At 33.9% G+C, this 27772-nt stretch overlaps 1 protein-coding gene across 12 annotated transcripts in view; it reads left to right on the forward strand.

Annotated features, from left to right (window-relative positions):
- Positions 1 to 27772, forward strand: part of nek11 (NIMA-related kinase 11) — a 247266-nt gene that overhangs the window by 10599 nt on the left and 208895 nt on the right. For all 12 annotated transcript variants that reach the window (XR_012392449.1, XM_073926501.1, XM_073926500.1 and 9 more), the window contains 2 exons: positions 13122 to 13287; positions 25684 to 25802. Coding sequence is in view for 11 of the 12 variants with exons in the window: in XM_073926501.1 (XP_073782602.1) it covers positions 13122 to 13287; positions 25684 to 25802 (285 nt within the window). In the remaining variant the exon portion in view is untranslated. The remainder of the gene's footprint in view (positions 1 to 13121; positions 13288 to 25683; positions 25803 to 27772) is intronic.

Below are 27772 nucleotides of genomic sequence, written 5' to 3' on the forward strand. Positions count from 1 at the left end.
TCATGATCCGGCTCTCAGTTATGCAACCTCCCACTTGGGTCCAGGTCCACCAGAAATCTCCCAATTTGTTTTTCACGCACCCAGACTCTGGTATAGGCTGGTTTCTCTCCACCTCCTGATCTCTCTCTCTCTCTCTCTCTCTCCTTGCACACCGCTGACAGATTTAGGGCTTTCTCAGTCTACGCTGCTACATCTGTTTGATTCCAGACCTTTAAACTGGTTCATTCACTGACCTGGTTCTTGCATCATGGGATTTTTTTTACATTTATTTTTTTACATGTATATATCATGGTAATTGCGATAGTGCCTTTTAAGGTTATTCTTCCTTTACAACACCTCAAAAAAATCTAAGTATACAGCTTATTTATAGAGAGAGTTGCTCACTTTGATTGATGACGAGCGTAATTTATTATTATTGCAGTTGCTAAAATCGGTCTGGTTATGTAAATGTGATGATCTAGGATGATTATTTTCTTATAACAGATAGGGTGATGGTTTAATTTGAGGCCAAGGCTTTGATTATAAAAGAAACCTGTCATTTACTGTATATTCATACCTGCTTCCTCTGATGTTGGGGGTTGAAATGGAACCATGCAGGTTAAAATAGCAAAGGATTGCAGTTAGTTATTTGCTTAGCCTTCCAATATCCTTAAAATAGATCTTAAATTGCCTCTACGCCTCCAGAGAGAGGCTAAGAAATGGGACATGAATGCGTGTTCAATTATTCACCACAGGAAATTTCAGTGATTGATGTTTTTTTTATTGAGGATATACCGTTTTCTGACTGAAGAGTTCTAGATGAGCTTCTAAAGGTGAAAATATGGTGAGGTTAAAGTCATGTTTGGATTAAGGCTGAGTTATGCTCATTGCTTTCATTAGAAAATCCTAGCAACACAACACTGTAGTATGTTTGTAGAACAGCTTTGTTTACCATGAACTGACACTTTTGTCAATACCTCTATTTAATCTGCTTTCACGATAAAGGTAATTTCAAGATAGCTGTCTGAAATGTATTATTTTTTCATCTCCAAGGATTTTAGATGACCCATATGTGTCCTTGGCACATTTTTAAGGGGGAGACTCTAATAAATGGTTGAAGGGGTTCAATACTATATTACAGTCCTAGTAAGAAAAATCCATATCTTCACATATCTGCTTTTGCACGAGGGAACTACCTATCTGTCAGCATCTAACAGACTCCAGAATATTGGGTAGTGTATGTTTACAGGATGAGAATCTTCATGTATTACTGTATACTTAATACAAATACACAAAGCAATAAGGTGTGAGCAGTTGTTTTTATATACTAGTCAGACCAATGTGATACAGTATGGCAAAAAAAGGGATAGTTCACCCATAAATTTAAACTTTGTCATCATTTTCTCACCCTGCACACAAAAAGGAAATATTTTGAGTTATGTTGGAAACTGGTAGCCATTGACATTATATTATTTTTGTTCTACTGTGGAACAATCAAAGCTATCAGTTTTCCAATATCTTCTAAAAAATAAATAAAACTCATGAACAGAATTTTTGTGTGGACCTCTTTACAATAAGTGCTATTTTACCACTAAAAGAAAAAAAAGGCTGACAAAATGTTAAAGATTTTCAACCCATATTGTTGATTCCTTTAAAGAAAAAAAAAGATTTCTGGTGCTTGTACAAACGACTTATTTAAAATTAGTTGAAACGCCATACTTCTTAACGCTATACTTTTTTGAGACAACTTAATTGTTTTATGTTTAGTTGAGACAACAATAATGAATTGTGTGAAACCCTGCATTCTTTTACAGTGAACAATAAAGTAAAGCTTCAAGTTACACTTAACTAAATTAGGAATACTGTAACAAAGTTTAAAAAACCTCATTCTTTACGTATAACAAACAACTTAAAGTCATTTAAGCTGACTCAATGTGTTTTTTTCAGTGTACATGAGAACCAAAAACATCACTTCTGCTACGCTTGCCACCATATTTTTTTGTTCGATATGGTCACACTCACACCCACAGTGTATTTAAATGGGATTAAGGGCTCTTTTAACAATCTAGGTGCAAAGTCAAAGGCGCATGGCACAAAAGCATTAAGGGTGTGTCCGGATCCACTTTTGCTATTTTAAGGACAGAAAAATACGCTTTGCACCCTAACGCATGGTCTAACAGGGTTGTGCGTATTCTCTTAATGAGTTATGGGTGTGTTTTGAGCATAACGTGCATTAAGGCAATCAGAGTCTCATATCCTATTCCCTTTAAGAGTGCGTTGGACCATGGAGCAATTGTTATTTGTATGGCGGACTCTGTAAGTGGAGAAACTTAACACTTCAATAGTGAGAAAACAGTTAAACAGACCATCTGCAGCCTGAGGATAACGTATGAACCTCCTCCATTCGTCCTCTTTACTTTCACTTTCTCTTTACTTTTACGCTTTACTCCTTTACCTTTGTAGATAAGGAAACGGTGGAAACACACTCCACTGAAGACATCCATTAGCCTACATATTTAATTTCACTTGTTAAGTGCAAAATCAAAACTATTTCTAAATTCACTTCTAATTTCCAGCAAACAAATAAATGAGCAATAATAAGAGTTAGATCCAAACACATGTTCTATTCTTATGCCCCATATGGTGACACATATGTCTCCAAAGCCCAACAGATAGACACATCTAAACTTGTCTTTATTAAAACACTTATAAATATGCAAATAATAAATAATAATACTTATAATAACTTTATACAAATGCAAAATGTCATGAATAAACTGAAAAAAGGCATGAAGAAGTGCAGTCTATTTCAGTTCTTCAAAATAGCAATGCACCAACAACGCGGGTCAACACATCTCTATTTAAGACCAGCATGACCATGAGTCCACATAGTGGTGCAAATGGGTTTGCTAGTTAAAGAACGAGGCGCAAAACATGGAAATTAGGGTTGCGCTGTTCTGAACATTGCCAGATATACACTGTAAAACCCAAAATGTTAAGGTAACTCAAACTATTTGAGGAAACTGATTGCAACAAACCATTGAAGTTCAAAATCTAATCCTAATGAGGACAATGAACTTAATCCATTTAAGTAAACAAAGCATTTTGAGCACAGGAAAACTCAATAAATCAAGAGAACTCAAACCAACTGAGTACTGTAAAACCTAATAAGTTAAGGCAACTCAAACCGTTTGAGGAAACCAATTGCTACAAACCATTTGAGGTAAAAAAAACTCAACAATATAAGTAATGTGAACTTACTCCATTTAAGTTGAATCAATGAGGTAATTAGCTAATTACCTTCAACACTGAGTTCAAAGCTCCTCTCAACTGAGTAGAATTGGCTTTTAGTAAATTGAGTTAGCTACACTCATTTCATTTAATGAAGTTGACTATTGGTTTTTACACTGATCCTAAATGGAATTGATATTTTGCTAAAGAATAAATAAACAATGGTTATGATGCTTCTGATGATACCTCAAACTAAGTTTTGTTCCTTCAAATTTGCGACGTGTCTGTGTTAGCTACCTTTTCTGTACATTTATTCGCAGCTTTACTATGTTTGCTGTGGCCAGGAACTTTAGGACATACAGCCTATTACTGGTGATCAGAAAACCCCTAAAAACAGTATGTAAAGAAAATACTTTCTGGTGATCTGCTGAACTAACGTCTAGAAATAATCTCCAAAGTTGGTGATATTTACATCTACTTGGTTCACTCCAAGCATCGAAGCTCTCAGGGCATTTGAACTACTTATTCACTTGGAATCATTTAAAATGTATTTGAAGATGAAGTGTACCTGATCATAGAAAGTGTTGTACATCTCAGGAATTTACACATGACATAACCGCACCACCGTGTGACGTCCCATGGACCCAAATATATCGATTTTTTTTTTTTTTATGATAATGTGAATAGAATTCAGTCTACCCAATAACTGACTCCATTTATCACTTGAAATTACGTAGATAAACACAAACATATTATCCTGAATGTTGTAATGGCTTTATGCATGATAATAATATCTTGACGTCTTTATCGAATTATTTAATCTACAAAAGTCTTATTATTTGATCATTATTCCAGTGAACCTTCTAATGTGAATCTATAATACAGATTGCTATTCCACAACTGCTTTCCACAACATCAGCTCAACTGTTCATTAGATTGGTCTTGTGACATAATGCATTATAAGGTTATGTCATCTCTAATGAGACATGAGAGGAAGTGGCCAAGACGAAATTAGTTTTCGAAATGAGACCGACCTGTCATACTCCAATGTAATGATTCCCTGTGTATCTCTTAAAGCAAGTCTTGCTAATGTGAGCTTCAGAATGGCTAATCATCGAGCTGCTTTAGCTTATTAAGCTGCGTTAGGAGCCCAACATAGTAGGCCCAATGTTGTTCATTATAAATGCTTGAAAATGCAGCTTGATGTTGAGTATTAGCTGTAGTTGTCTCTGGTGAGATCTGACATGTGATGGCGCAATAAAGAATGTTGTGTTATTTCCCTGGGGGTCTAGTGGCATTTAGAGGCATTATTTGCACAAAACGCTTGTTGTGCACATTTATGAAAAGGTTAACAGGATGCTTCACCCACAAATGAAAAGTCTGCCATTGTTCACCATTGTGTCTCTTTTTGTGCATCTTAAACACATTAAGGCTTCTGCTTTCTGTGGCACAATCATAAACAAAGTAGCACTGTTCAATTTACTGCAGGAATGAATCTTTAATCATTTTCTTTTGTGTGTGTATAATTTAATAAAGATTTTGACCCCCTAAAGCAGGGGTCACCAATCTCGGTCCTGGAGGGCCGGTGTCCCTGCAGGGTTTAGCTCCAGCTTGCCTCAACACACCTGCCTGGATGTTTCAAGTATACCTAGTAAGACCTTGACTAGCTTGTTCAGGTGTGTTTGATTAGGGTTGGAGCTAAAACCTGTAGGACACCGGCCCTCCAGGAACAAGTTTGGTGAACACTGCCCTAAAGGATAAACATGTTGATGGGGAAAAAAATAAAGAAAACTGCTATTTTAAAGAGCCCCTATTTTGCATTAAAAAAGGTCATATTTTAGTTTTAGAGATCTTCAACAACATGCTGATACGCTTGCATGGTCAAATAACACATTTTCATTGTCTTATAATATACAATTTATTTTTACCTAATTATTCCAGCTATTCCTGTATGATTCGTTCTGCGATTAATTTGTTCCCAATCCCTTCCTTAGCGCAAAGCTAATCTGCGCTGATTGGACCGATGACCCAGTCTATTGCGATTGGTCGACTGGGTTCAGCACAGGACAGAAAGAAACGCCCACTATGGCTACAGTATGCAATTGAGAGCCCAATGCAGTTAAACACTAACATATACTCTACTCTTAACCCTAACTCCATGTAATAACAACGATGCAGATTCAGTATTAATCCACACAGTGCCAAAAGTTGAACAAGTTCGAAAATTGATTGCGTGGCGCGAGTGACGAACAGCTGATGGTTAGCTTAGTTTTGTATGTGATATGTGAATAACCCCATACAGATTTAACCTAAGAGATACAGTACAAGCACTGATCTATAATTGGTATGTGATTACAAGCTGTGCGGTGCGATTACAACTTATAACACACAATTAAACACATTTTTTGCAAGCTACACAAAACTAGGCAACAATTTTAATTACACTTACATGCTATGATTCGGAGGAAGAAAAAACTGGTCAATTTGAAAAGTAAAAGTTACTGACAAAGTCCGTCAAAGTCTGACAAAGTCCCTCTGCTGCTCTTTCAATATCAATAGTTTTAAACAAGGTGCACTTTTAGATTTAAACCTCAGCTGGAGGTTACACACGGCATCGAAGGTCATTTTCAAAAACCCATATAGGGGCTCTTTAATTCTTTTTGTGAGGAATAGGGTATATGCAGAAGGACTTCAAATTTTCAGTAACCCAGTTAAAGTGCTTCTGGTGAATTTTGTCGTTACAAAATCACTGCATTTAAAAGTGCAGTAGGGTATCTACCAGAATACTAGCAATAGCATAATAGCTTAGAAATTTTACATTTCCCCCTTCTGCGGTCCAAAGCCACGCCTTTTTAAATCATGAACACACGAACACGCATTGAATAGATAAAACTAGTTTAGGGGTGCTCAAACTCAGTCCTGGAGCGCTGGCGTCGAGCATAGTTTAGCTCCAACTTTCTTCAACACACCTACGTGGAAGTTTCTAATATATCTAAAATAAGCTTTATTAGCTGGTTCAGGTGCATTAAATTGCGGTTATAACTAAAATATGCAGGACAGCGGCCCTCCAGGACTGGGTTTGGGCACCCCTGCACTAGATTATGCCATTCACCAGTTAGAAAACTCTATGGAGACATGCACTTTGTCATGCGTAGTTGTCAACAGGCCGGTGGGTGCAGGGATTATATTTCCCCAAAACTGACATTTTGGTAAAGTTGGTTTTATATCCGCACATTCTGACTTTCTCCTCAATAATATAAATTCAGAAAAGTATTGATAGAAAATTCTAAATAGTGAAATCATTTATTTAGCCAGTGACTATAAATACAACATTGTTCACAGTCAATGAAAAAGTGCTAATGTTGATTTGAAGTCATTACTACACGCTATTTCAGACTTAATATTCAAAGTAACGTTACAGTGGGAGCGTGTCACAGGTTATCACTGTTAAAAAAATGAATGAATGTGCGACTATAAATCCAACTTCACATCAGTAAAGCTGCTTAGGCGGAAGAGCACTATTTACTTATGTTTTGTTATTCAATTAAATAAAAATCAGATGAGAAAAAAAGGAGTGCTTAAACAGAAATATCCTGTCATCTTTTTATATTACACTTACAATACCCAGACAATGAATGACTTTTCATTTTCAATTGTCCTTGCTTATCCTTGTACATTGCTTGTTTTCATTTTCTTTTACACTTAAAAAAACTAAATGAATGCTCAGGTCTATTTAACCGACTATATTGTTGATGCTGTACAAGGTTCTCAATGAACTTAAAAATAGCCAATCTTTTTTCAGACCTTTTCAGTGGCTGAACAACACTTCCGTGCATATAAACCCATTCATAAATAAGAACTCATTATCTTTGCATGGCTAAAATAGTTTTAAAACATACCTGTCTAAATGTAATACTTCAGTCGTGGTGTCATCCTTCAGATTGTTGTTTTGAACTGCTTAACGTCATTTTCCTCCAGCCTACAAAAGTAATTCCGATATGATTCATGGTTTAGAAAAGTTTTGATTCTGCTATTTTTGGCAGAAGCCCTTTCAAAAACAATTTTTCTTTTCATAGATACAAGGCCATGTTGGTCTTTCAGAAAAAAGTTCAGGTTGATGCAGGGTTTGGCTGATGTCTCTCTGTCAGCTGTAGATCCATGTTTCGCGTGAACGCGCGAATGAAATCTGTCTGTGTGACTGGCTGCGCAGAAATTCAAATTTAAATTTGTTGACAGACAAACTGTCTGTCAACAAATTTAAATTTGAATTTCTGCGCAGCTAGTCACACAGACAGATTTCATTCGCGCGTTCACGCGAAACATGGATGGAGCATGGAGATTCGTGTCATAATTAAGTTATTGTCGGTCTGACAATATTTATTAGAGAACATTTTTACCCAGAATATAAAAATACATATAAATACATTCACTTTAATCATTACTATTGAAATGTGAAGAGAGTTTCAACCAGCCACAATGAAAAATGTTTCTGAAGGCAATCACCTACTGCACCTTTAAGGTCGGTTTTCTTTAAAAATCAATGAACCTCACTGCCTGGTTGAAATGCAATATAAAGTGGGTCTCAGAATGTACAAGAAGCACTACATTAAATTCCATTTTTCGACCCATATTTTTAAAATATGAATGTATTTCACCACAGTATTTTCAGTAGGGTTACAGTGCTAGCCTGCTGCTGACGGGGCGTGCATGTAAACAGCTTTTCATCTCGTTTTATACTTGAACAACTAAATTAATGCATAAGTCTATTTAAATGGTTATATTTAAATTACATTACAACATTTACATGCTGTGAAAGGTACCTTATAAAATTTTAAAAAGTCATGTTAACTGTTCACCAGAAGTTTATTGGAAGGGAAAAACACTAGCTGTGCATATACTCTACTGGAAGTTTCTATGAAAATTTTCTAATAGGAACAAATGTTGAGGGAAATTTTTTTAGGGGAGCTCAAAAGGTTTGCTTGAATAAAGTAGCCTTTTTTGTTTGCTAGTTTTACAGTTAGGATCCTTTTTGTTATTATTAAACGTTTTGTTCTTGGTGTGAATGGCCATTTAAGATGCAGTCACTTATATTTGGGTTCTGAAAAAATCAAGTCATTTTAATAGGAATCAGTGCAATTTGGAACATCTTGAAATAGATTCCTCACTCAGATTATGACTTCTGCATGAGTTATTCTTCACTTCCTGCTTCTTTCTGTGGCAAATTCCTTAAGAAAGTTGCACTGCTCAATTTAGGAATGAATCTTTAATGCAGTTAAGTTTATTTTTTGGGAATAATTTGATGAAAATTTTTGCCCTTAAAGCAACCCTGTTTCTGAGATCAACCTTCCTGCAGAATTCAGCTCTAACCCTGATCATACACAACTAAACCAACTAAGGCCCCGTTTACACTGCCAGCTAAATGTGAATCAATTCCAAATTTTTTGCTTATAAGTGACACAGATCAGATCTATTCTATGACCAGGTAAACACACACAAAAAAATGCATTCTGATATTCAAAGATCGATTTCAGGCCTCTTTCATATGTGGAAATAAATCAGATATATATCAGATATGTGACGATGCAACTATCATGTAAACAGGCAGATCGGATTTATTGAGGCATTCTGTTTTGTACGCCATAACACTTGCTACAATGTGGTACTTCTTTGTTTATGTAGAAGTAAGAGTGTTTGTGTGTGCTCATCCTAAAATTTCGGACCCACTGCTCCTCATTAAAGCCCGCCACAATTTCCTCCCACCAGACCTGAGATCTTTCTAGTACCCACTAATTTCTCTCCATGGTGGAGAACACCCTATATAAAGCATAGATGCAAGCTGCGATGATGGTCTTTTCCCTTCTTCTCCGCCTCATAATGATTTTATAGTTGGGTGAACTTCGCATATTTCGCAGAGCTAAAAGCAAGACAATTTCTTTCATCATGGCTAGTGTGGTGCAGATGCTAGAACCCGACTTTACTCATGTGCAATGTTGTAAATTGTATGGCAAGTGTACACATGAATTGGATATGTGTCACAATTAAAGAACGTGTAAACGGACAGGCAAAAAATCAGAAATAGGCAACAAATAAGAATTGAGCATCAAGACCTGACAGTGTAAACATGACCCAAGTAGGATCCGAAGGAGCACTTGTTAATTAAAGACAGGTGTGTTTGGTCAGGCAGGAAGATAGATATCCAGGAACAGGATTGGGCACCTCTGCCCTAAAGGATGAACACATTGATGGGGGGAATAGGAAAACTGCTATTTTTAAAAATATTTTGCAAGCAATTGGAAATTTCTATAAAAAAGTTTTCCATTAAAAACAGAAACCTTTTCTTGTGAATGAAAGTCACTTGGGGTGGCTCAGAAGCTTTGCTTATAATAAAATACAATTTTTTTAGTGCTGATTTTAGGATCCTTTTTGTTATCATTTTACAGTTGTTTTTTTTCTTTTTGTGAATGGCCATTTAAGATGCAGTCACTTTTATTTGGGTTCTGGAAAATCAAGTCATTTTGATAGATATCAGTGCAATCTGGAACATCTAGATTCCTTATTATGACTTCTGCATGAGTTATTCTTCACTCCGTTATAACCAGTTGACCTTTTTGCTTATTTAAAGGCTTTAGTTTACCCAAAAATGTATTTGTTTGTTAATAATTACTCACCCTCATGTTGTTCCAATCCCCTGAGAACTTTTGTATTAAGCATGTATTAAGATATTTAAAAAGAAATCTGAATTACTCTCTGGTAACAATACATTGTTATAGTTTAGAAAAGGAACCAAAAATATAATTTAGAAAAAGAACCAACAAAACATTCTATATGATTTCTGTGGTTCAACTGCAATCATACGAAGCTCCAAGAACATTTTTGTCTATCAAAAATGGTCAGGGTGTGCATTTATTATAGGCAATATGATGTATTGAGTCGGCAGCACAAGATGCAAGCATCATATTGTCCATAGTAAACCTGCACCCTGACCTGATGCGGGAGACATAGGCACACATAATTTTTTGCTGCATATTTTTGCTTTATAAAAATGTGTTTATGGAGCTTTGTATGATTACAGATGAACCACTGAAGTCACATGGCACGTCACAAGAAATCCTTTTGATAAATTTTCTGGACTTTGAATCTCTCAGGATTGTGGAGGGTCAAAGAGCTGTCAGATTTCATATAAAATATCCCAAATTGGGTTCACAGATTAGCAAAGTTTTGTGATGACCCAAGGGGGAGTGATTAATAACAGAATTTTCACTTTTGGATGAACTAACCTGCTAAGTTTGGTGAAATCTAGCTAATATACTACTGTATAGAGCACAGAATACAACACATCAGTCACATAAATGACTCCTAATGACTGTTGTGGTACTTTTGAGAGCTTAAAAGCCTTCTTTGTTGCTACAGTGTATTCATAAACATCAACCCAAAATAGCTCAAGCCTTATGGGTCTGAAACGACCAGAGCCGATGACAGAATTTTCATTTCTTAATGAATGACTCCATTAGGAAGTTGCTTTCTGCATCTTTAAAAACATATTACCTATTAGGGCCGCGTCTCAGTTTCCAGGAAAACATGAAGAATGAGAGCAATCCATGGCCCGCATTGAGCTTTCTGGAGTGCACTTTACCTGTTCCCTCTGCCGTAATGATTTTCAAGTAGGAAGAGGAAAGAACAGAATGTAGAAGTGAAGAGAGGAGAGGGAAATGAAAGTCCTCCTTCAACCACCTAAGAAGCAATTTACAACAAAACCAGCAGCCAGCAGATGCAGTGCGTTCATCTCTGTTGGTGGTATTTGATTAACTCCCTCAAGGTCTGGAAATAAGGTCACTAAAATATGATTTGAAATCCCTGCTTTGTGTTAAATGCTCATTTGCATTTTTCTCTCCTCGCTAAAAGCCGACGGGATTAAATTAGCCGCTCTGAGCATTACTTATTTGTCCCTTTAACTTGAATTATAAAGTGCATAAAGTTTGATCAGAAGTCATATTTTGCTGCCAAATGGAGGAAAATTATCGTCCTCAGAAGTTCTCTCCAATTATCATATTCCATAGATCATTCTTAGTTTTTTTAAATGGCTAATGATCACACGTTCTGCATTATTCAAGACCATCAGTTCTTAGAATTGAATAATAATAGCATGATAATTTATGCCTATTGTTTTTATCCTGATGGATTTCCTCTGATTTTTAAATCAGCCTGTCTGCGAAGGCACTAGAGGATGGCTGATTCCTCCTCTTTGCAAAAGGTCATATAGGCCAAGGCAAATTTCTTTCAGATGGATGTATCCCTCCCTTGTTTTTTAGCGCTAAAAGCTGCATAATTACAATGACCCCTTATAATTTGCGAGCTAATGACAGAGTGAATTTACAGTGTGATCTGGGGTTTCGGATCCCTTCAAGCTTGAAAAGGTTAGGGAAAACAATCTGCTCTTCCCTAAATGACATTATTTAGGTGGGGCCAGGCTACTGCTGGTAAGTGAGCAATGTGATGCTTGTATAAACACTGCATGTGAGTGTCAGTGACAGGGCCGGGCTGTAGGAAATTGAAGAGAGACTGTGGAAAATTAAAGGCTGGACAGGCAATGAGATGAGAAGGTTGATTTGAAGGGGCTCTTGAAAGTTAAATGCCCACCGCCTGTCAGACTCACACAACTTGAATTAGCTGTTAGCCAAGAGCCTTTTTTTGTGAAAAGTAGGATGATCTAATAAAGTATGTGTATATCAAAATTAATAATAGTGAGAGTAATGATGAATGTGACTTGATTTGGCTTTATGTTGGGCATTCGTTGTTTTTCCATTTGTGTTATTGAGATAAAGCATGATTATATTGTTATTGTGTTTAAAAACATAATAATTAAAATATGTCATAAACATTTTTTATTTATTTATTTTTTATTTTGACAAATTTTAAAATGTTGTTTATTCCTGTGAATAAAATGTAAATATTCAGCAGACATTACTTAGTAATTTGGGTAAGACTGAGATAAACTACCTTTCAAATATTTGCCTTGATTATCTTTAAAAAGATTTATGGATGCATTTAATTTAATTATTTACAAAATCCCAAGTACCAATGCAACAGCTGAGGCAGCAGTTGACATGGTATCATGCGATACTGAAGATAGATAAACATTCAGTTTTTTAATCACACACATAAAATCAAATTCTCTAATAATAAATAGAAAGCAGTTAATTGAATTTTAAAAATATTACTGTTTTACTTAAGTATATAAATGTATGCAGCCTTGGTAAGCATTAGTGATTTACATTTACACATTTACATTTTTTTAATTTAGCAGACTCTTTTATCTAAAACAACTTAGAAGTGAGGATAAAAATAGCACTTTAAATCAGCAGAGAACAACACGTTTACATTAGTTTAGATTTAATTTTTTGCACAATGTTTCCCATAAATATAAGGCATTGATTTAAAAAAAGTCTCTGGTTCATACAGAGGGGTGAGCTTGTGCCCTAAATGTGGTTGTCAAATCCCCTCACCTGTTAGAGCACCCTCAGAATTGCATAAAGTTTTTCCAAGAAGCACTGGGTGTTTAAAATGATTCCAAGATGCGTGGGGAGTTTATAATATTAATTAAAAAAAACATTAGAAAGTTTTAATTATTCCAAGTTTTTGATCAGTAGTGTAAAAAAAAGGATTTAAGTTGACATATTAGTTTTTACAAATTTAAATGGATTAAACATAAAATATTAGGTTGTTCCAAAAACCCCCAAGAATGGTGTTTTTGGCTTATTTTAAATAAGCAGTTAAAAAAAACTATAATCATTTTTTATTGTCATTTCTTTAATGTATAGTATTTAAGCATATCAATGCAACAAGCTTGTTTTAAGGATGTTTAGACATTGTATTTAAACTCAAGAAGATCCTTTCTGTGGTTTGTCTTGCAGGAAGGTTCTGAAGGAGATTCCTGTTGGAGATCTGAAACCCAATGAAACGGTCCATGCCACTCAAGAGGCACAGCTTCTCTCTCAGCTCAGCCACCCAGCCATCCTTAAATTCTACAGCAGCTTCCTGGAGAGAGACGCCTTCTGTATCATCACTGAGTTTTGTGAGGTAAACTGATTTACTTTTTGCTAATTAATACAACACAGGTTCATTGGGAAAATGTGCCCAGGGATACATGTTTGAGAACCGAGAAATATGTGCTTGCTGGTACATATGTCAGCATTTTGTGTGTAAAATTAATGTTACAAGGCAGTTTTTACCTCAGTATGGATGGCTTTTTGCGTCTGACTGGTCTGCTCGGTTGCTCACCATGAATGGCGTCAGACCTGGGACCTACAGCAGACTGGGATTTGAGTCCATCAAAGGACGGTTCCAGAAACTAGGTAAAACAAACCCCAAAAAAATCCAAGTGACTTCATATTAGAAGCTTGTGGCTGCGATAGCTTTTCTTTTCTAGTTTGCTGGATCAGTCGATATCAAGCTGATTATGCACAGCCACAAGCCAAATGGAAACTGTGAAAACAGAAATTGCAAGAGGATGTGACCCTCTGTACATATATCTTAGTTTTCAAAAATGTATCCCTGGTAACATAATTCCAATGAGCCTGGGTTGAATGAATAATTAGGTCATAAAAATTTTATTTTAATTACTTTAGTTGCCTGAAAAGTAATTTGATTACTTGACTCAATGCTCCTGAAGAATCTTTATGAAGCTAGACACTTAAACATAAAATAAACTAATTAAGCTAATGTTTTAATCCCATAACTTTGAGTCAAACAGAGCCTTTTAGCTTGAATAAAAATTTAATTCTTAAAGTCCTCGTGAAATCAAATTAAAGTTTTTTAGATGTTAGTATCAGTATGTTAGTTTAAGGATATCTATAAGCAAGTGTGCACCAAAACAGTGACACAATAGAAGCTCCACCCTAAATTAATCCTACCTCACACTACAGTTTCTCATCAAATCTTGTGTCTAATCAAATGCAGGTATCCGACATGTCCCAACCCCTCGAAGACACTTCTCATTTGCTTTTTATTTGATGTGCTTGATCCCAGCAACTCTCTGACTGATACTCGCAGAGATGTGATAAAAAGCTAAATGCTATAGGCTGTTTTGTAAAAAGGGGAGGGGCTACTCTGTGCCCTGCCCTGTCTACTGTTTCAGGTGAAATTACAGCACACATTTCAAAGCAAGGTACCTTTAAGAAAAGTTAAAAGTATCAAAAGTTTTAAAAGTTAACTCAATCTGGGAAATCACTTCAGGATCATCCATTTTATATTGGTTTAAAAATATATATACAAATGACATTTTAGAGAATTCATGAAATCAAAAGGCACACTATTTTCTTTTTTTTAATACATACTGATCTTACTGTGCATCACACTGCAGTGCAAAACGTCATTGAAAAAGTAACAACTTGCTCTATTTTCCTTTCTCCTTCAGTGCATTATAGTAAATACATTACATTACATGAGTAAAATAGGTTGCACATGAGTTTAGATGACTTGGTAGCCATAATTCTGGGTTTCCAACCAGCCCTCCATTACTTTACTTATAGCGTCCTGCTTTTTCTCCATCCCTGCAGTGCATTTTCTGTGTTCAGCAATGGTTTAGAGATGCTGAGAGCATCCTGGTATTACCCAGAGGTCACTCTCATCTCCTCTATAGCTTCTGTGTCAATCTCTCCATCTGATCTTCTCATCTTTTGCTTGCTTATTAGGACACATCTGCAGGTCAGAACAGTCTTGTGTCATCTCTGCCTTATGCTTTGGAAGGCTTGGTCAGTGATTATTACATTCTGCACGTCTCTGTTATCTCTTTCTTTGCCACAAAGGCTGCTGTCCAGAGTGTCTTTGTTCTGCTTTTAAACTCTCAGTGAATTTAATGGACGTTCAGAAACTGAAATAAAATCAGCAATGAGATCTCTGATCGTTTCTCCTTGACTGCTTTGAGAACAAATAAAAAAGCAAATGAAGATGTTTGTCTGTTTTTTCAGATAGTGAAATACGAGATATTGAATTGCGTACTATTGATCTCTCATCAAGAGTTTCTGAAGAGATCACAGACTAAGAAATGCCAGAATCAATCTATGAAAGACACACTGTTCTCATCTTATCTCATTTGTGCTAATGTTTATTAACGCCATTTGTAGTGATTTTATATCCCGACACCATCCACACTCCTGAAACTGCAAGTGATGTTTAGAGTAATAAGTACATATTTGCTACACTTATTTTTTCCTCAATAACAAAATTAAAATGACAGTGGAGTTCTTAAAGTAGTGGTCCACTACTGTCATATTTTAAACTTTAGTTGATGTGTAGTGTAGCTGTGTAAACATAACAACATCTCTGAATGTAATACGCTCAAAGTTCAATGCAAAGGTAGACATTGGCTTTTACATAGTCAGCTTAGCAAAGCCTACAGGGAAAGAAGTTTTGGGACTACAAAAACTTACATCCAGGTTAATGATATCATAAACCCTTCAGGTTATCCCTCGCAGTGAAGGGGTGTGGCCAGATGCGCTGTAATGTTATAGCAGAGAAAGCTAAAATGCCATCCAAATGTTGCTATTTTCAGTTTTTTTTTTTTATTTGGACTTCCAAATGACACGACACAAAGAGAAAAATGCTTACAGTTTAATTTTAATTATTTTCTAGAGAATTATAAAAAATATATACCGCTAGCATTTGACAAAGGACAGCTTCACACAATTCAGTGCTGGATTTGACTAAAAACTCCTTCAAAGAAGGAGCAGCTCCTACCATAGTAGAAGAAGATGTGGATTGTGAGCTACAACCTGTAATGATTATTTTTTGTTCAAATGTATCTATTACATGCATAGTTTCTAGCGTTCATAGTATGTTGTTGCAAGAATGTAAACAAGACTGTAAACAGCGGGAAATGCTGTTTGAGACTATTAACAGTGTGGCTACAAATTCATATTTATCTGTCAAACCCCTGTAAACACTCACAATCTTCACTATGCTGCCGCTTTCCGCACATTCTGCATCTCAAATTATTAACTCGCAAGAGATATTTGAACGCTTCATATGACTTACACATGCTTAAAACCCAAATATATATGAAATACTTTTGTCAGGTTTTATTTTCTCTCTGATTCAGGCTCAAACTGATACGGCTATCAGTTAAAGTAACTGACACTATTTACATAATAGCAAAGCATGTGCTAGTAGAGGTGCAGCGCTTCCTGATGACGTGGAGCGATCCATGAATCAGAGCATATTATGTTAGCTGACCAATCAGAGCCTCTTGAAGGCAGGCTTTTAGAGGAACTAGAATATATAATAGTTGTTTTCATATTATAGAATTAAAGCTATATGATTAAAGTAAGATGTATAAAAAAAAAGCATAAAAACCCTTCCAGCCGCAACCCAGCACTGGGAAATACCCATACACTCTTGCATTCACACACATACACTGGGGACAATTTAGCTTATTCAATTCACCTACTGTATAGCGCATAGTCTTTGGACTGTGGGGTAAACTGTAGCACCTGGAGGAAACCCATACGAACACAGGGAGAACATGCAAACTCCACAGAAATGCCAACTGGCCAGGCCGGGGCGCGAACCAGCGACCTTCTTGTTGTGAGCTGATTGTGCTACCCACTGCGGCACCGTGACTCCCTTTATATTATTTAGTAAAGTAATTAAGAATTCCAAATATTTTTGAATTCGGTTCAATTTTTTTTGTACTAATGCGTCCAGAATTTTTTCGGTTTCACCCAGAACTTTCATTTAAGTACATACCTATCTAGAACACTGAAGTTTCCTAGGTTATGAAGTAGAAATGAAATTCAGTGTTTTCTGGTGCTGTTTCCATGCCTCTTTCTGTCTTGTCAAAAGCCAGCAGCTGCAATAGCTGTAATGTTACCTTGGAAGTGTGTTTCTTACCCTTACAATCTTACACAGATATTTTGCTTTAGGACACCATAAAGAGTTTTTCTTGTTCTGATTGCTATACTAATTGATGTGTCAGATCACATCCATTTGAAATTATTAGCCTTATTAGACTTGTCACATAGTTTAAAGCTGTGCTGACCTGGACCAATTTTTGTAGGCCGCGCTTGACCAACTAATATTATTTTGGTAAAATTCTGTGCCTAAAAAATGTGAGAATACTGCATTAACATAATAATGTAAATGAGATGTGTTTTTTTTCTCTTCATTTTATTTTATCACCTATATTATTATAACAAAAAGCACTGGTACCAGATGATTTTAATTACTGTTAAATTAATTTAATTTAATAACTAATTAATTTAATTTAATTACTGTTAAATTAATTAAAAAATGGTGAGAATGAGATTTCTCATTTAAATAATGGGGGTTTTGGGAAGCAAATGTCCTTATTTAATTACGAAATAAGGAAAATAATGTCACAGTATAAAACATTAATTACTCCACTGACTGAACATAACCATTATTTTATTAGAGAGAGAGAGAGAGAGAGAGAAATAGAGAGAGAGAAATAGAGAGAGAGAAAGAGAGAAAGAGAGAGAGAGAGAGAGAGAGAGAGAGAGAGAGAGAGAGAGAGAGAGAGAGAGAGAGAGAGAGAGAGAGAGAGAGAGAGAGAGAGAGAGAGAGAAAGAGAGAGAGAGAGAGATTATGTGATCCAACTCATCCCGGTCTCTGCACTTTAAAAGCAGATTATTTACTTTATTTAAAAAGCGAGTAAAGCAGTTGCCTCAAAAGCAGTCTCAGCATCAGTGACAGCATTTGTGAACTTGCCAATTAAATAATTAAATTCCTGTAATTTTTCAAAACATTTAGTAGTTTTGAGGACTAAGGTTGATAAACAGATTTATGCAAAAAAAAAAAAAAAAAAAAAAAAACGTGAAAAAATATTTATCTGATACATTTTACAGCACTTTAATTCATGGATGTTTTCATCCAGAACATAACAAAAGGGTAGTAAATTTAAACTTAAAAAGTTTAAAAGTCATTCAGCGTTCTTGTGTTGATATGTATGTGTGTACTGTACAGTGCTCAGCATATATGAGTACACCTCTTACAAATCTATGTTTTTAAACTGATATTTTTAATAGGGAGCTGTACAATATTATATTTGTGCATATACATTAGACTAGTCAGGACTGAAGCCAAATCTGGAGCTTATCCAACAAAATGACTTACGATAGCGGTCCAAAAACTAGTACACCCATATTTATGTTATAGAAAAATATTAAATACAAATTTAAAAAAGAGGAAAAATCAAGAGAAGCAAAAATAGTAAACATTTTGTTGAAATTTTGTAGGTTGTAATTTTTTTTTTTTGCAATATTTTGTTTGAATTTAATTGCATTCTTTCAATTTCTAAACAAGTTTGGTGACAAAAATATTATTTTAATAAATATATCTGTTTAATAAATCTGTTTTGTTTAAACGCACCAAAATACATTGCCTATATTCACTGATGAATAGATAAAAAAATACTAATTTTCAACATGGGGCGTTCTCAATTATGCTGAGCACTGCATATACCCTAAACTCTTGGGAAAAAAAAAAACACAAAAAAATTCCTTGTGTTTGTGGATATTTGGCGAATAAAGCTCATTCTGATTCTGATGTAAAAACTTGGCAATGACACCACATTGCCAGCTTTTGGGCAAAAGAGAAAATGACATAAATTTGCATTTTAACAGCTGTTGGTTCCACATTGTTTCCAAGCAAGCAGATGCCACGATGAGATACAAAGCAGTTGTGATGTTAATGCTGTTTTGATTGTGTTCTTACTGCATGTCTTGTGCAGTTGTGCCTCCTCATTTCCTGCGTATATTAAGGGTGATTCCTCCTGCGCTGAGCATCTGCATCAAGCTTCATTTTCACGCAGACTCAGATGTGGAATAGACCCCTGCCATTGATCTCATCCTCAATGAACACAGTCGAATGAAGCAAGAAGAAGATATATGAATCGAATGAAAGCATTTTTTTTTTTTTGCTTCTGGCTTGTAGTTCCTCCTCGTTCTCTTCTCTTTCATCTTAAGTGCGTTTGCCTCGGTGTTTCATAGGTTGAGGTGCGTCTGACAGACACTCAATGTAATCAAGACTAGTCTCCTTGATCTTTGATTTTCTGTCTGTGTAGTGCAAGTGTATGTTCTGTTGCATAAGCTTTCTGTGTAAAATGGTAAACGACTCTCTTATTTTGCAGAGATTGAACTCAAAGAGGTTTTAAAGTGTGAAAATGGATGAATCTTCTTGAGGTGTGAAGTAATTATTCATTTTTTGGTAACCCTTTACAATAAGGGTGAAGTTATTATATTTTCTAACATGAATAAACAATAAACAACATTTTGTTAATGTATTTCTTAGTTAATATTAATGAAAATAAAGTTGTTCATTGTTGGATCGTGTTAACTCACAGTGCATAAACTAATGTTAGGGATTTGGTTTTTAATAATGCATTATTATGTTAAACTACGATTAATAATTGTATTGTTCATTATTAGTGAACAATATTACATTAACTAATGTAACCTTATTGTAAAGCGTGACCATTTTTTTATATTGGAATTTATACAAAGTATATTTATTATGGTACTTGTTAATAATTCATTAATTTAAATGCTTGCTTATTTGTTATCATCATCATCATTATTATTATTTAAATAAGAAATGCACATCATGTTAATATTTGTTTGAATTAGACTAGGTCTTTCACAAAATTGTTTTGGGAACAGATTGTTTTCAAACTTACAAGACTTACATGGCTTAAAAAGCATAGTTCAAAATGCAATAAATAATATAAAGTGTACCACTTCTTCTTCCGGTGAGATATGGATGTCATGAAATTTACAATAAGAGACTTGTGTTTGTATTCAATTCTGATGTTTTAATCGCATGTGGCACAGAGAGAGCGCAAAACGTAAACAATTTAAACTGATATAAAACTGTTGCATAAATCATGTGCATAAATCACGCCATGGACATTAGATTAAGATGCCTACTCGTTAAAAAAAGGCTAGATTAAAAGAATGGGAACTTTTCTGTCATCAACTATAGTAAAACAACTTGTCAATAAGAATTAAAAAAATGAAACCCATTAAATACAGGAATGGAAATAAGACCGCTCTTTTATCATCAGATTTTTATTATCATTTTATTGTCAGTAAGTGTCCACTTTTTTTTTCTGGGTCACTGCATCTGTAGAGTGTGGAGTATAAATGCAAAAAATCAAACACGAGTCACTTTTAAAAGATGATGTAAGCCAGGCATTAAAAAAATCTGGTACAGTCACAAAATCGGAATTGACCATCAAGATCTGCAGGATAAATGCAGCCTAATATGACTGTGGAAACACTCTACCTACACACATTTCTGTCCAAACAGCTTCCAAAAGTTGATTTTGAATGACAGGGGCCCTTTAAAAACACAATTAAAATGTTAAAAAAGAGCAAACACACTCAAACTTTACCTCCCAATATTCAATCCAATTCTACACCCTTGGATCAGAGTCACATCGATGCGAAAGCAGAGCTCAATCTATTATCAGCTCATAGTTACTGCTCAACCGCTCAGGTGTAAAGAGCTCACAGCCAATCAGATCACTTTCTTCCTGTAATAGTCTTTCTCTCTCTCTATTTTTTTTGCTCTATTTCTGTGTGTGTGTGTGTGTGTGTGTGTGTGTGTGCTGAAGGGGAAAAGGCTCGGAGTGTAATAAAGGCTTCCCTGCTCTAATGATTCCCTTCCAGAGGCGTTTCCAACAGGAGAGCAAACTGAGCAGAGACAGAAACTCATTCCTCTTCTTCTCTGTCTTCAGTCTTTTCACATGCAGACATGACATTTATCCCGAGGAGTGGGAGGTAATGAGATCTGCTGCGAGTCATGTAGAGGAAATTTATGTATTAATTTATAACAGAATATTTTTTTTTTCTCCATCAAAGGCACCGTTTCTCCAAATAATTACATGGTGGTGTGCCAGACAATTAGTAAACACAAACAGTCAGCTACATATTTGCACCCATTATGCTTTTATAGAGCGTCCTCAATACAGTCACAGGCTATCAATTCAACTCCTGCGCATTCTTTTTCAAATCTGGCAGTCGTGGGATACAGTAATTAAGGTTTTTGCATTATGACATTATTATCATGACAATTAAGGACAATTCCAACCCAAGGCTTCATTATTGCGATGAAAAAAATCTCATGCTCATTATTGTGATACAATGATAAAAATTAATGCAGTGTCTTGGTTTTTGCAGTTAAATAAATTTTATTTAAAGAAATTATTTTTTTGTAGTAGAAGTAGTGGTAGTATAATACATTTACTGCTACTACTACTACTAAAAATTATGTTTTAAAAGTTTATTTTATTTTTTATTCTGTTTTAATCAGTTTTTTTTTCAGAAGTTGAGTTAATGGGTTAAAATACAAAAATATAGTCAAGTAAAAAAAGGAATAGCAAAATGATATTTGAGTTACAAACTGCTAAATTTCATCAAAAGTTTATATATTTTTTGTTTCTCTTGATTTTTTTATGTACTTTAATAAAAATTTTATTCTGTTTTTTAATTATTTTATTTTTTTGTTTTGTTTTATTCTATGTTTTATTTGTTATTTTTATTGGAATTTATTTTATTTTATTATTTTTTTATTATTATTTTTTTTATTTTGTTTTGTTTTGTATCAAAAAAGTTGAGTAAATAGGTTTAAATACAAAAATATAATCAGGTAAAAAAAGGAAGAGCAAAATGATATTTGAGTTACAAACTGCCAAATTTCAACAGTAGTTTATATATTTTTTATGTTTCTCTTGATTTTTCTTTATTTAATTTTCTTGTATTTTGTCTTGTTTTGTTTTATTCTATGTTATTTTATTGTATTTTTTATTTTATTTTTTATATTTTAATTATTTTAATTATTGTTTTTTATTCTATTTTATTTTTATTCTGTTCTATACTATGCTTTTGCATCAAAAAAAGAAAAAGAAAAGCAAAATGATATTTGTTTATCTACAGTGTCACTAACTAAAATATTTCATTCTCATTACATGAAAATTAATATTTTTATTCACTTCTCATTTAATATATAATTTTTTATTTATTTACACGAAAACGTTATTTACATTAAAATAAAAGTTTGGTCACCCAAAATCTTTAGAAATAGAAAGATAATACATATAAATTCAAACGACTTACAAACTGCAAAATGTTAACAAAATTCTACATGTTTTATGTTTCTTTAGATTTTTCCTATTTGCTAAAATTTAGTTTAATATTATTTTTATTTTATTTAAATTTAAATTAAATTTTATTGGATTTGCTCAAATTGAATTTTATTAATTTAAAATTTATATTAAATACAATTCTAGCAAATAAAATAAAGTATTGACTAACTTTTAATACTGAATTTTTTACAAAAATATTTGATTTATATTATTTTGTTTAAAGTTTATTTTATTTGCTAAAATTGTATATAATTAATTTAAGAACAAAATATGTACTTAAATTTTAGCAAATAAGATAAAATATTGACTTTTAAACTGACTTTTAATACTGAAAAAATCTAAAATATTTAATTTAATTTAATATTTTATTATTTTATTTAAACTTTTTTGACAGTATTAAAATTCAGTTGCTCTGCTTATAATATTTCTGTAATACTTTGAGCCATAAAATGTCAATGGAAATCTTTTACAACAAGTGTCTTGACTGTAACTGTGCCACTATTTTTGTCTCTCACTTTTACACACACTCTGAGATCACACTCTGACTTTTTGAGATGCATTTGCTTAAAAGCTTTTGATGCATTTCATTCAGCTAAATGACAACATTCTTTTCTGCAGAGAGGGAAATTGAAGGTGTGACTGGCCTAAAGCAAGGTTTTCATTACTTCTGTTCATGCTACACTGCTTATTCCAGAATTCATTTCTCAATTAAACCTTTGCACTCATGAAAAGCATTCACAAAAGCTTTTTGAGCACATTTGAGTAGCCTTTTTTGAGTGATGATGGTCATAACCGTAGATAAATGTATTTAAAGGGAGAGACAAATTAGCCCAAGTCCAATTACACCCATAATGCGAATCATCCTCTGCTTGGCTGCATGGCGTGTGCCGCTTACATTGAGCAAACACTTCCTTCGGGCAGCGAACAGGAGGGTTTATCTATTTTTTAAATGAACTGGTGAACCTGACAGGGTGCTAATCTGACTCTTATTCCTGTCACCGCATTCCTTTCCCAATGGAAGTCTTTTGAGGCTTTGACAGATATCTGTTGTTATTGAAATGAGTGCTGCTGTGTTCAGACTGAGTTTTATTATTAGTGGGATTGATTATTCCCATGGTGGCACTTCATGACAACAGGGAAAGCCTTAAATATGTGGCATGCTTATGTTCTCATTCCGATTCCATTATTGTACATTTTAAGGACAGTTTATACTTCATGTTGTTTCAAACTTTCTCTCTGTCATAGTTGTAAGACATTTACATGGGCTTAATTGTGTTTTGTTAATTTGATTCATATGAATGTGAAATGGTCTGGTTGGGATGCAAGTATGACTTCTCTGTCTATAAAGTAAAACAGTATGAATTATATTGCAGTTTAAAAGGACTGTTTTTGCTTTTAAGTGAACTAATTTTAAGCAGCTTTTAGCTTTTATTTTATCTTTCAGTCTTCAATGTCACATAATCTTTTTAGAAATATAATTTATTCCATTGGCTTAACTGTACAGTAATAATTTAATTTAATTTAATTTTATTTTATTTTATAAATATAAATAAACATATTATACTACATATTATTATTATTATTATTATTATACATTTATTTAAAAATTTTAATTAATTTGCTGTTTTTTTTTATTTATTACAATGGATATTATTAAATAAATGAATGAATGAATAAATAAATAAATAAATAATACATTTATCATTATTTTTATTGTTATTGTTTTGTATAGTTTATTATTTTTAATTAATCATAATTGATACTAAAAAATAAATAATAATAGTAAAAATGATAAATATATTATTATTATTATTATTATTATTATTATTATTATTATTATATATTTATTTAGAAATTCAATTTAATTTACTATTTTTCAAATTATTTTAATGGATAGTATTATTATTATTAATAATAAATATAATTATAAGATATTTATAAAATATTATTATACATTTATTTAGATTGTTTTCAATTTATTAGTATGGATCATAATGATAATAATAATAATAATAATATTAATAATAATAAATATTATTATTATTATTATTATTAATAATAATAATAACAATATCAATAATAATAATATTAATTATATTAAATATTATTATTATTATTTTTTATTTATTATTATTATTATTATTTTTAACGGGTTTTTAACTGGTATTTAACTGGTGCTCCAGTTTCCCCCACAGTCCAAAGACGTGCTATAGGTAAATTGAATAAGCTAAATTGGCTTTAGTGTGTGTGTGTGAGAGCATGTATGGGTGTTTCCCAGTGTGGGGCTGCGGCTGGAAGGGCATCTAACATTAAACATGCTGGATAAGTTGATGGTTCATTCTACGGTGGTAATTAATGGACTAAGCTGGAAAGAAAATGTATGAATGAATAAAGTTCATTAATCTGGTTGAATGGCGACTGCAAAATTGCAGTTGAAATCAATGTGAAAAGTAAATTAATTATAGAATTGACATTTTTTGCACAAAATATAATTAATTTGTTGCATATTATTATTTATTGATAATATTCATTACATAAACAATTCCAAAAACAGTACTAAACTCTATTTAAAACTATGCAAATAATCTAATTCATGCTATAAATCAAAAATCAGGGATTTGTTTGTTGAACCAGTGAACTGATTATTTATATGAACAGCCTGCTCAAACTGATTGGCTAAAGAGTCTGACTACTGCCGGCTCTTGAGGCAGGGAAAGAACATTCTATCAGTCTATTTGATTGCCATCACAGTTTGCTTGGCCGTAAAGCTGCAGGCGGATTTCAGCCCGTGTTATATTGCATGGAGTGAAAAAAAGTCATACAAGTTCAAACTGGCACCGAGTAACCCTTAATGATCATCGAATATTCATTTTAGAGTGAACTATCTTTTTAATTGACACTCAGAGTTGTTTTTAGTCATCTTTGATCATTAGCAGTGGGGGTCTCTGTCTCTATCTCTCTCTCTCACGCTCCCCACAGAGGACTCTGGAGACCCCGGGCATCGTGACTGGCGAAATGTGGGTTTGTCTGAAGTGTAAATAGGTGCCCAAAGACTCACATTCTTAAAGACGACTTCACAATCCACTAAATGCAAACAGAGAAAGATCAGAGAGAATGTACACACAGGAAAATAGAGGAAAAACTGCACAGTATTACTCTTTGAAGTATCTTTTTTAGGAACAAAGACTGTTTATTTAATCTACATTTGTCTATAGTGTATGCTGCAATGTCTAGAATCCCACTGCGTCATGCAAAAGACAATGGATTTTCATTTATAACATTTGATGTCTCTTTAATTTTCCTCTGTTCCTCAGGACAAAGATCTGGACTGTAAGCTGGAGGAGCTAAAACACACAGGCAAGACTTTGTCAGAGCCTCAGGTCTGCGAATGGCTTTGTCAGCTTCTGTTGGGAGTACATTACATACATCAGAGGTGAGCCTAGAACAAAGCTACCATGTACATAATTTATAACTGAATATTTTCTATTGTTGGATTCAAATTAATTTGTTTTAAAAGGTTAGTTCGCCACAAAATTCTGTCATTTACTTAACCTCATATCTTTCTCATCCTCAAATCCTCATTGGTTCCTTTGGAGGCTCAAATATTGTGATTTAAAAATGAACCTCATAGATTCTTGCTTTAAAGTCTGTGTGAAATGAAAATTGACCATGTTTATGTGTAAAGAGCCAGGGACAACAGAAGTGAGTATCCACATGCAGTTATATTAAACGGAATAGTCAGGCATGCAATGGTCAAAACATAAGCAAACTTTAGAATACAGGTAATTCACAGTGTAGTCAGAAAAGCAAGCGAATGGTTGAGACAGGCGGCAAAACAATAAACAAAGCAAAGTTCAAAAACACGGTAGGCAGGACAAGGAAGTACTTTGTAATGCTCTCTTACAGAAAAACAAGACTCAGCCCAGAGTGTGTGTGAATGAGTTTTTTTTAGTCCTACTAATCAGTCCATAATGAGCTTTCAGCTGTGTTTATAATCAGGGGGGATCAGGAACTGATGTATGAGTGCAAAGAAAAGTTGTATACCACATAGTTTCCAATGTGTAGTTCTCCAGCGCTCTGCTCTGGTTAAATCACTGGTGATCTTGACAATATGGCTATTCCACCTTGTTATTCTTTATGTGAGCCATATTTGGTGTAAGTTAATTCATTTTTTTTTAAAAGTTTGTTCTTAAGTTGATCTTCTGTCAAGTCTGACCTTTTGCTTCTGGGTTTGGAGTGGTGGCCCTTCTCTGTTGTTGCCAGTTTTATGGATTCAGCCACAATATTCGTAACCATGCCCTTCTTACCATTGGTTTGCTGTAACGGAATTATTCAAGTAAAGAAAGCCCCGCCCCCTGCTCAATATTCAGTTTCAGTTGAAAGTACATCAACATACTGAAATAAAAGTCTCAGCGACTTTCAGTTCAGTGGACTTTAAGCTCAAATATGTTCCATAAACAGGCAACACGGAGTATATGCCTGAAGATATCCACAGAAAACTACAGATTTCTGCAAACTGATGAGCCCATTATTCCATTTATGTATTCATTTATATAATTGTGTACATTTATATTTATTCATTTTTTATATTTATTTCTATTATATTATGTGCAAATGTTTAGATGATTTGTGTGTAATACAATTTCTAATGTATTTTTGAGTTATAATATGAGGGACCTACTGTAGCGTACTATAGCGTAGTACATTTTTCACAGTTTATTTGTTACATTTTCAGTTCTTATAATCTCAAAATTATTTTTCATATATCTGACATTTATTTTGATCCTTGTTTTTAAAAACAAAATTCTATGAATAAATAACAAAATGTCCATAAGTTCTGTCTGGTTCTGTCCATATAACACAAGATGATCTTCATTGGTTCATGTAGAGACCCAAATATTTGCTTTGGCACCTAAATGAACTTCATCAATTCTTGCAGAAGCTCAATTGTGTGGTGAGAGCCAGAAAAGAATCTCATTGGGTCTTGTAGAAGCTGTGTGTGACCTACTGTACAAATAAACCTCATTGGTTCTCATGCAGCAAGTCTTTTTGAGTTGTAACCAATACAACCAGTTTTAAACACTGCAAAAATCTGATCAATGTTTTTTTTTTATGTGAATAAAGTCGGTTGATTGTGATCATTTTATAAAATACTTCAGTCTTTAACTTTATTCATTCCTATAGCATCAATGAAAACAACTTTTGCTGACCAATGTGCTATGTAAAAAAAAATACACCACAGAAGGAGACCTGAAAATAATCATGTCTTTTAGTAGGCTTGGTTTAAACAACCCATTGTAAATTGATTTATTTTTCTTTATATTTTATCATCTACAGCAATGTGGCCATAACGGATTCACCTAAACTAAATATCCCATCATGGCCTGCAGCCACACACCAGTT

The sequence above is a fragment of the Danio rerio genome, chromosome 16, assembly GCF_049306965.1.
Source record: "Danio rerio strain Tuebingen ecotype United States chromosome 16, GRCz12tu, whole genome shotgun sequence".
Classification (NCBI taxonomy): Eukaryota; Metazoa; Chordata; class Actinopteri; order Cypriniformes; family Danionidae; genus Danio; species Danio rerio.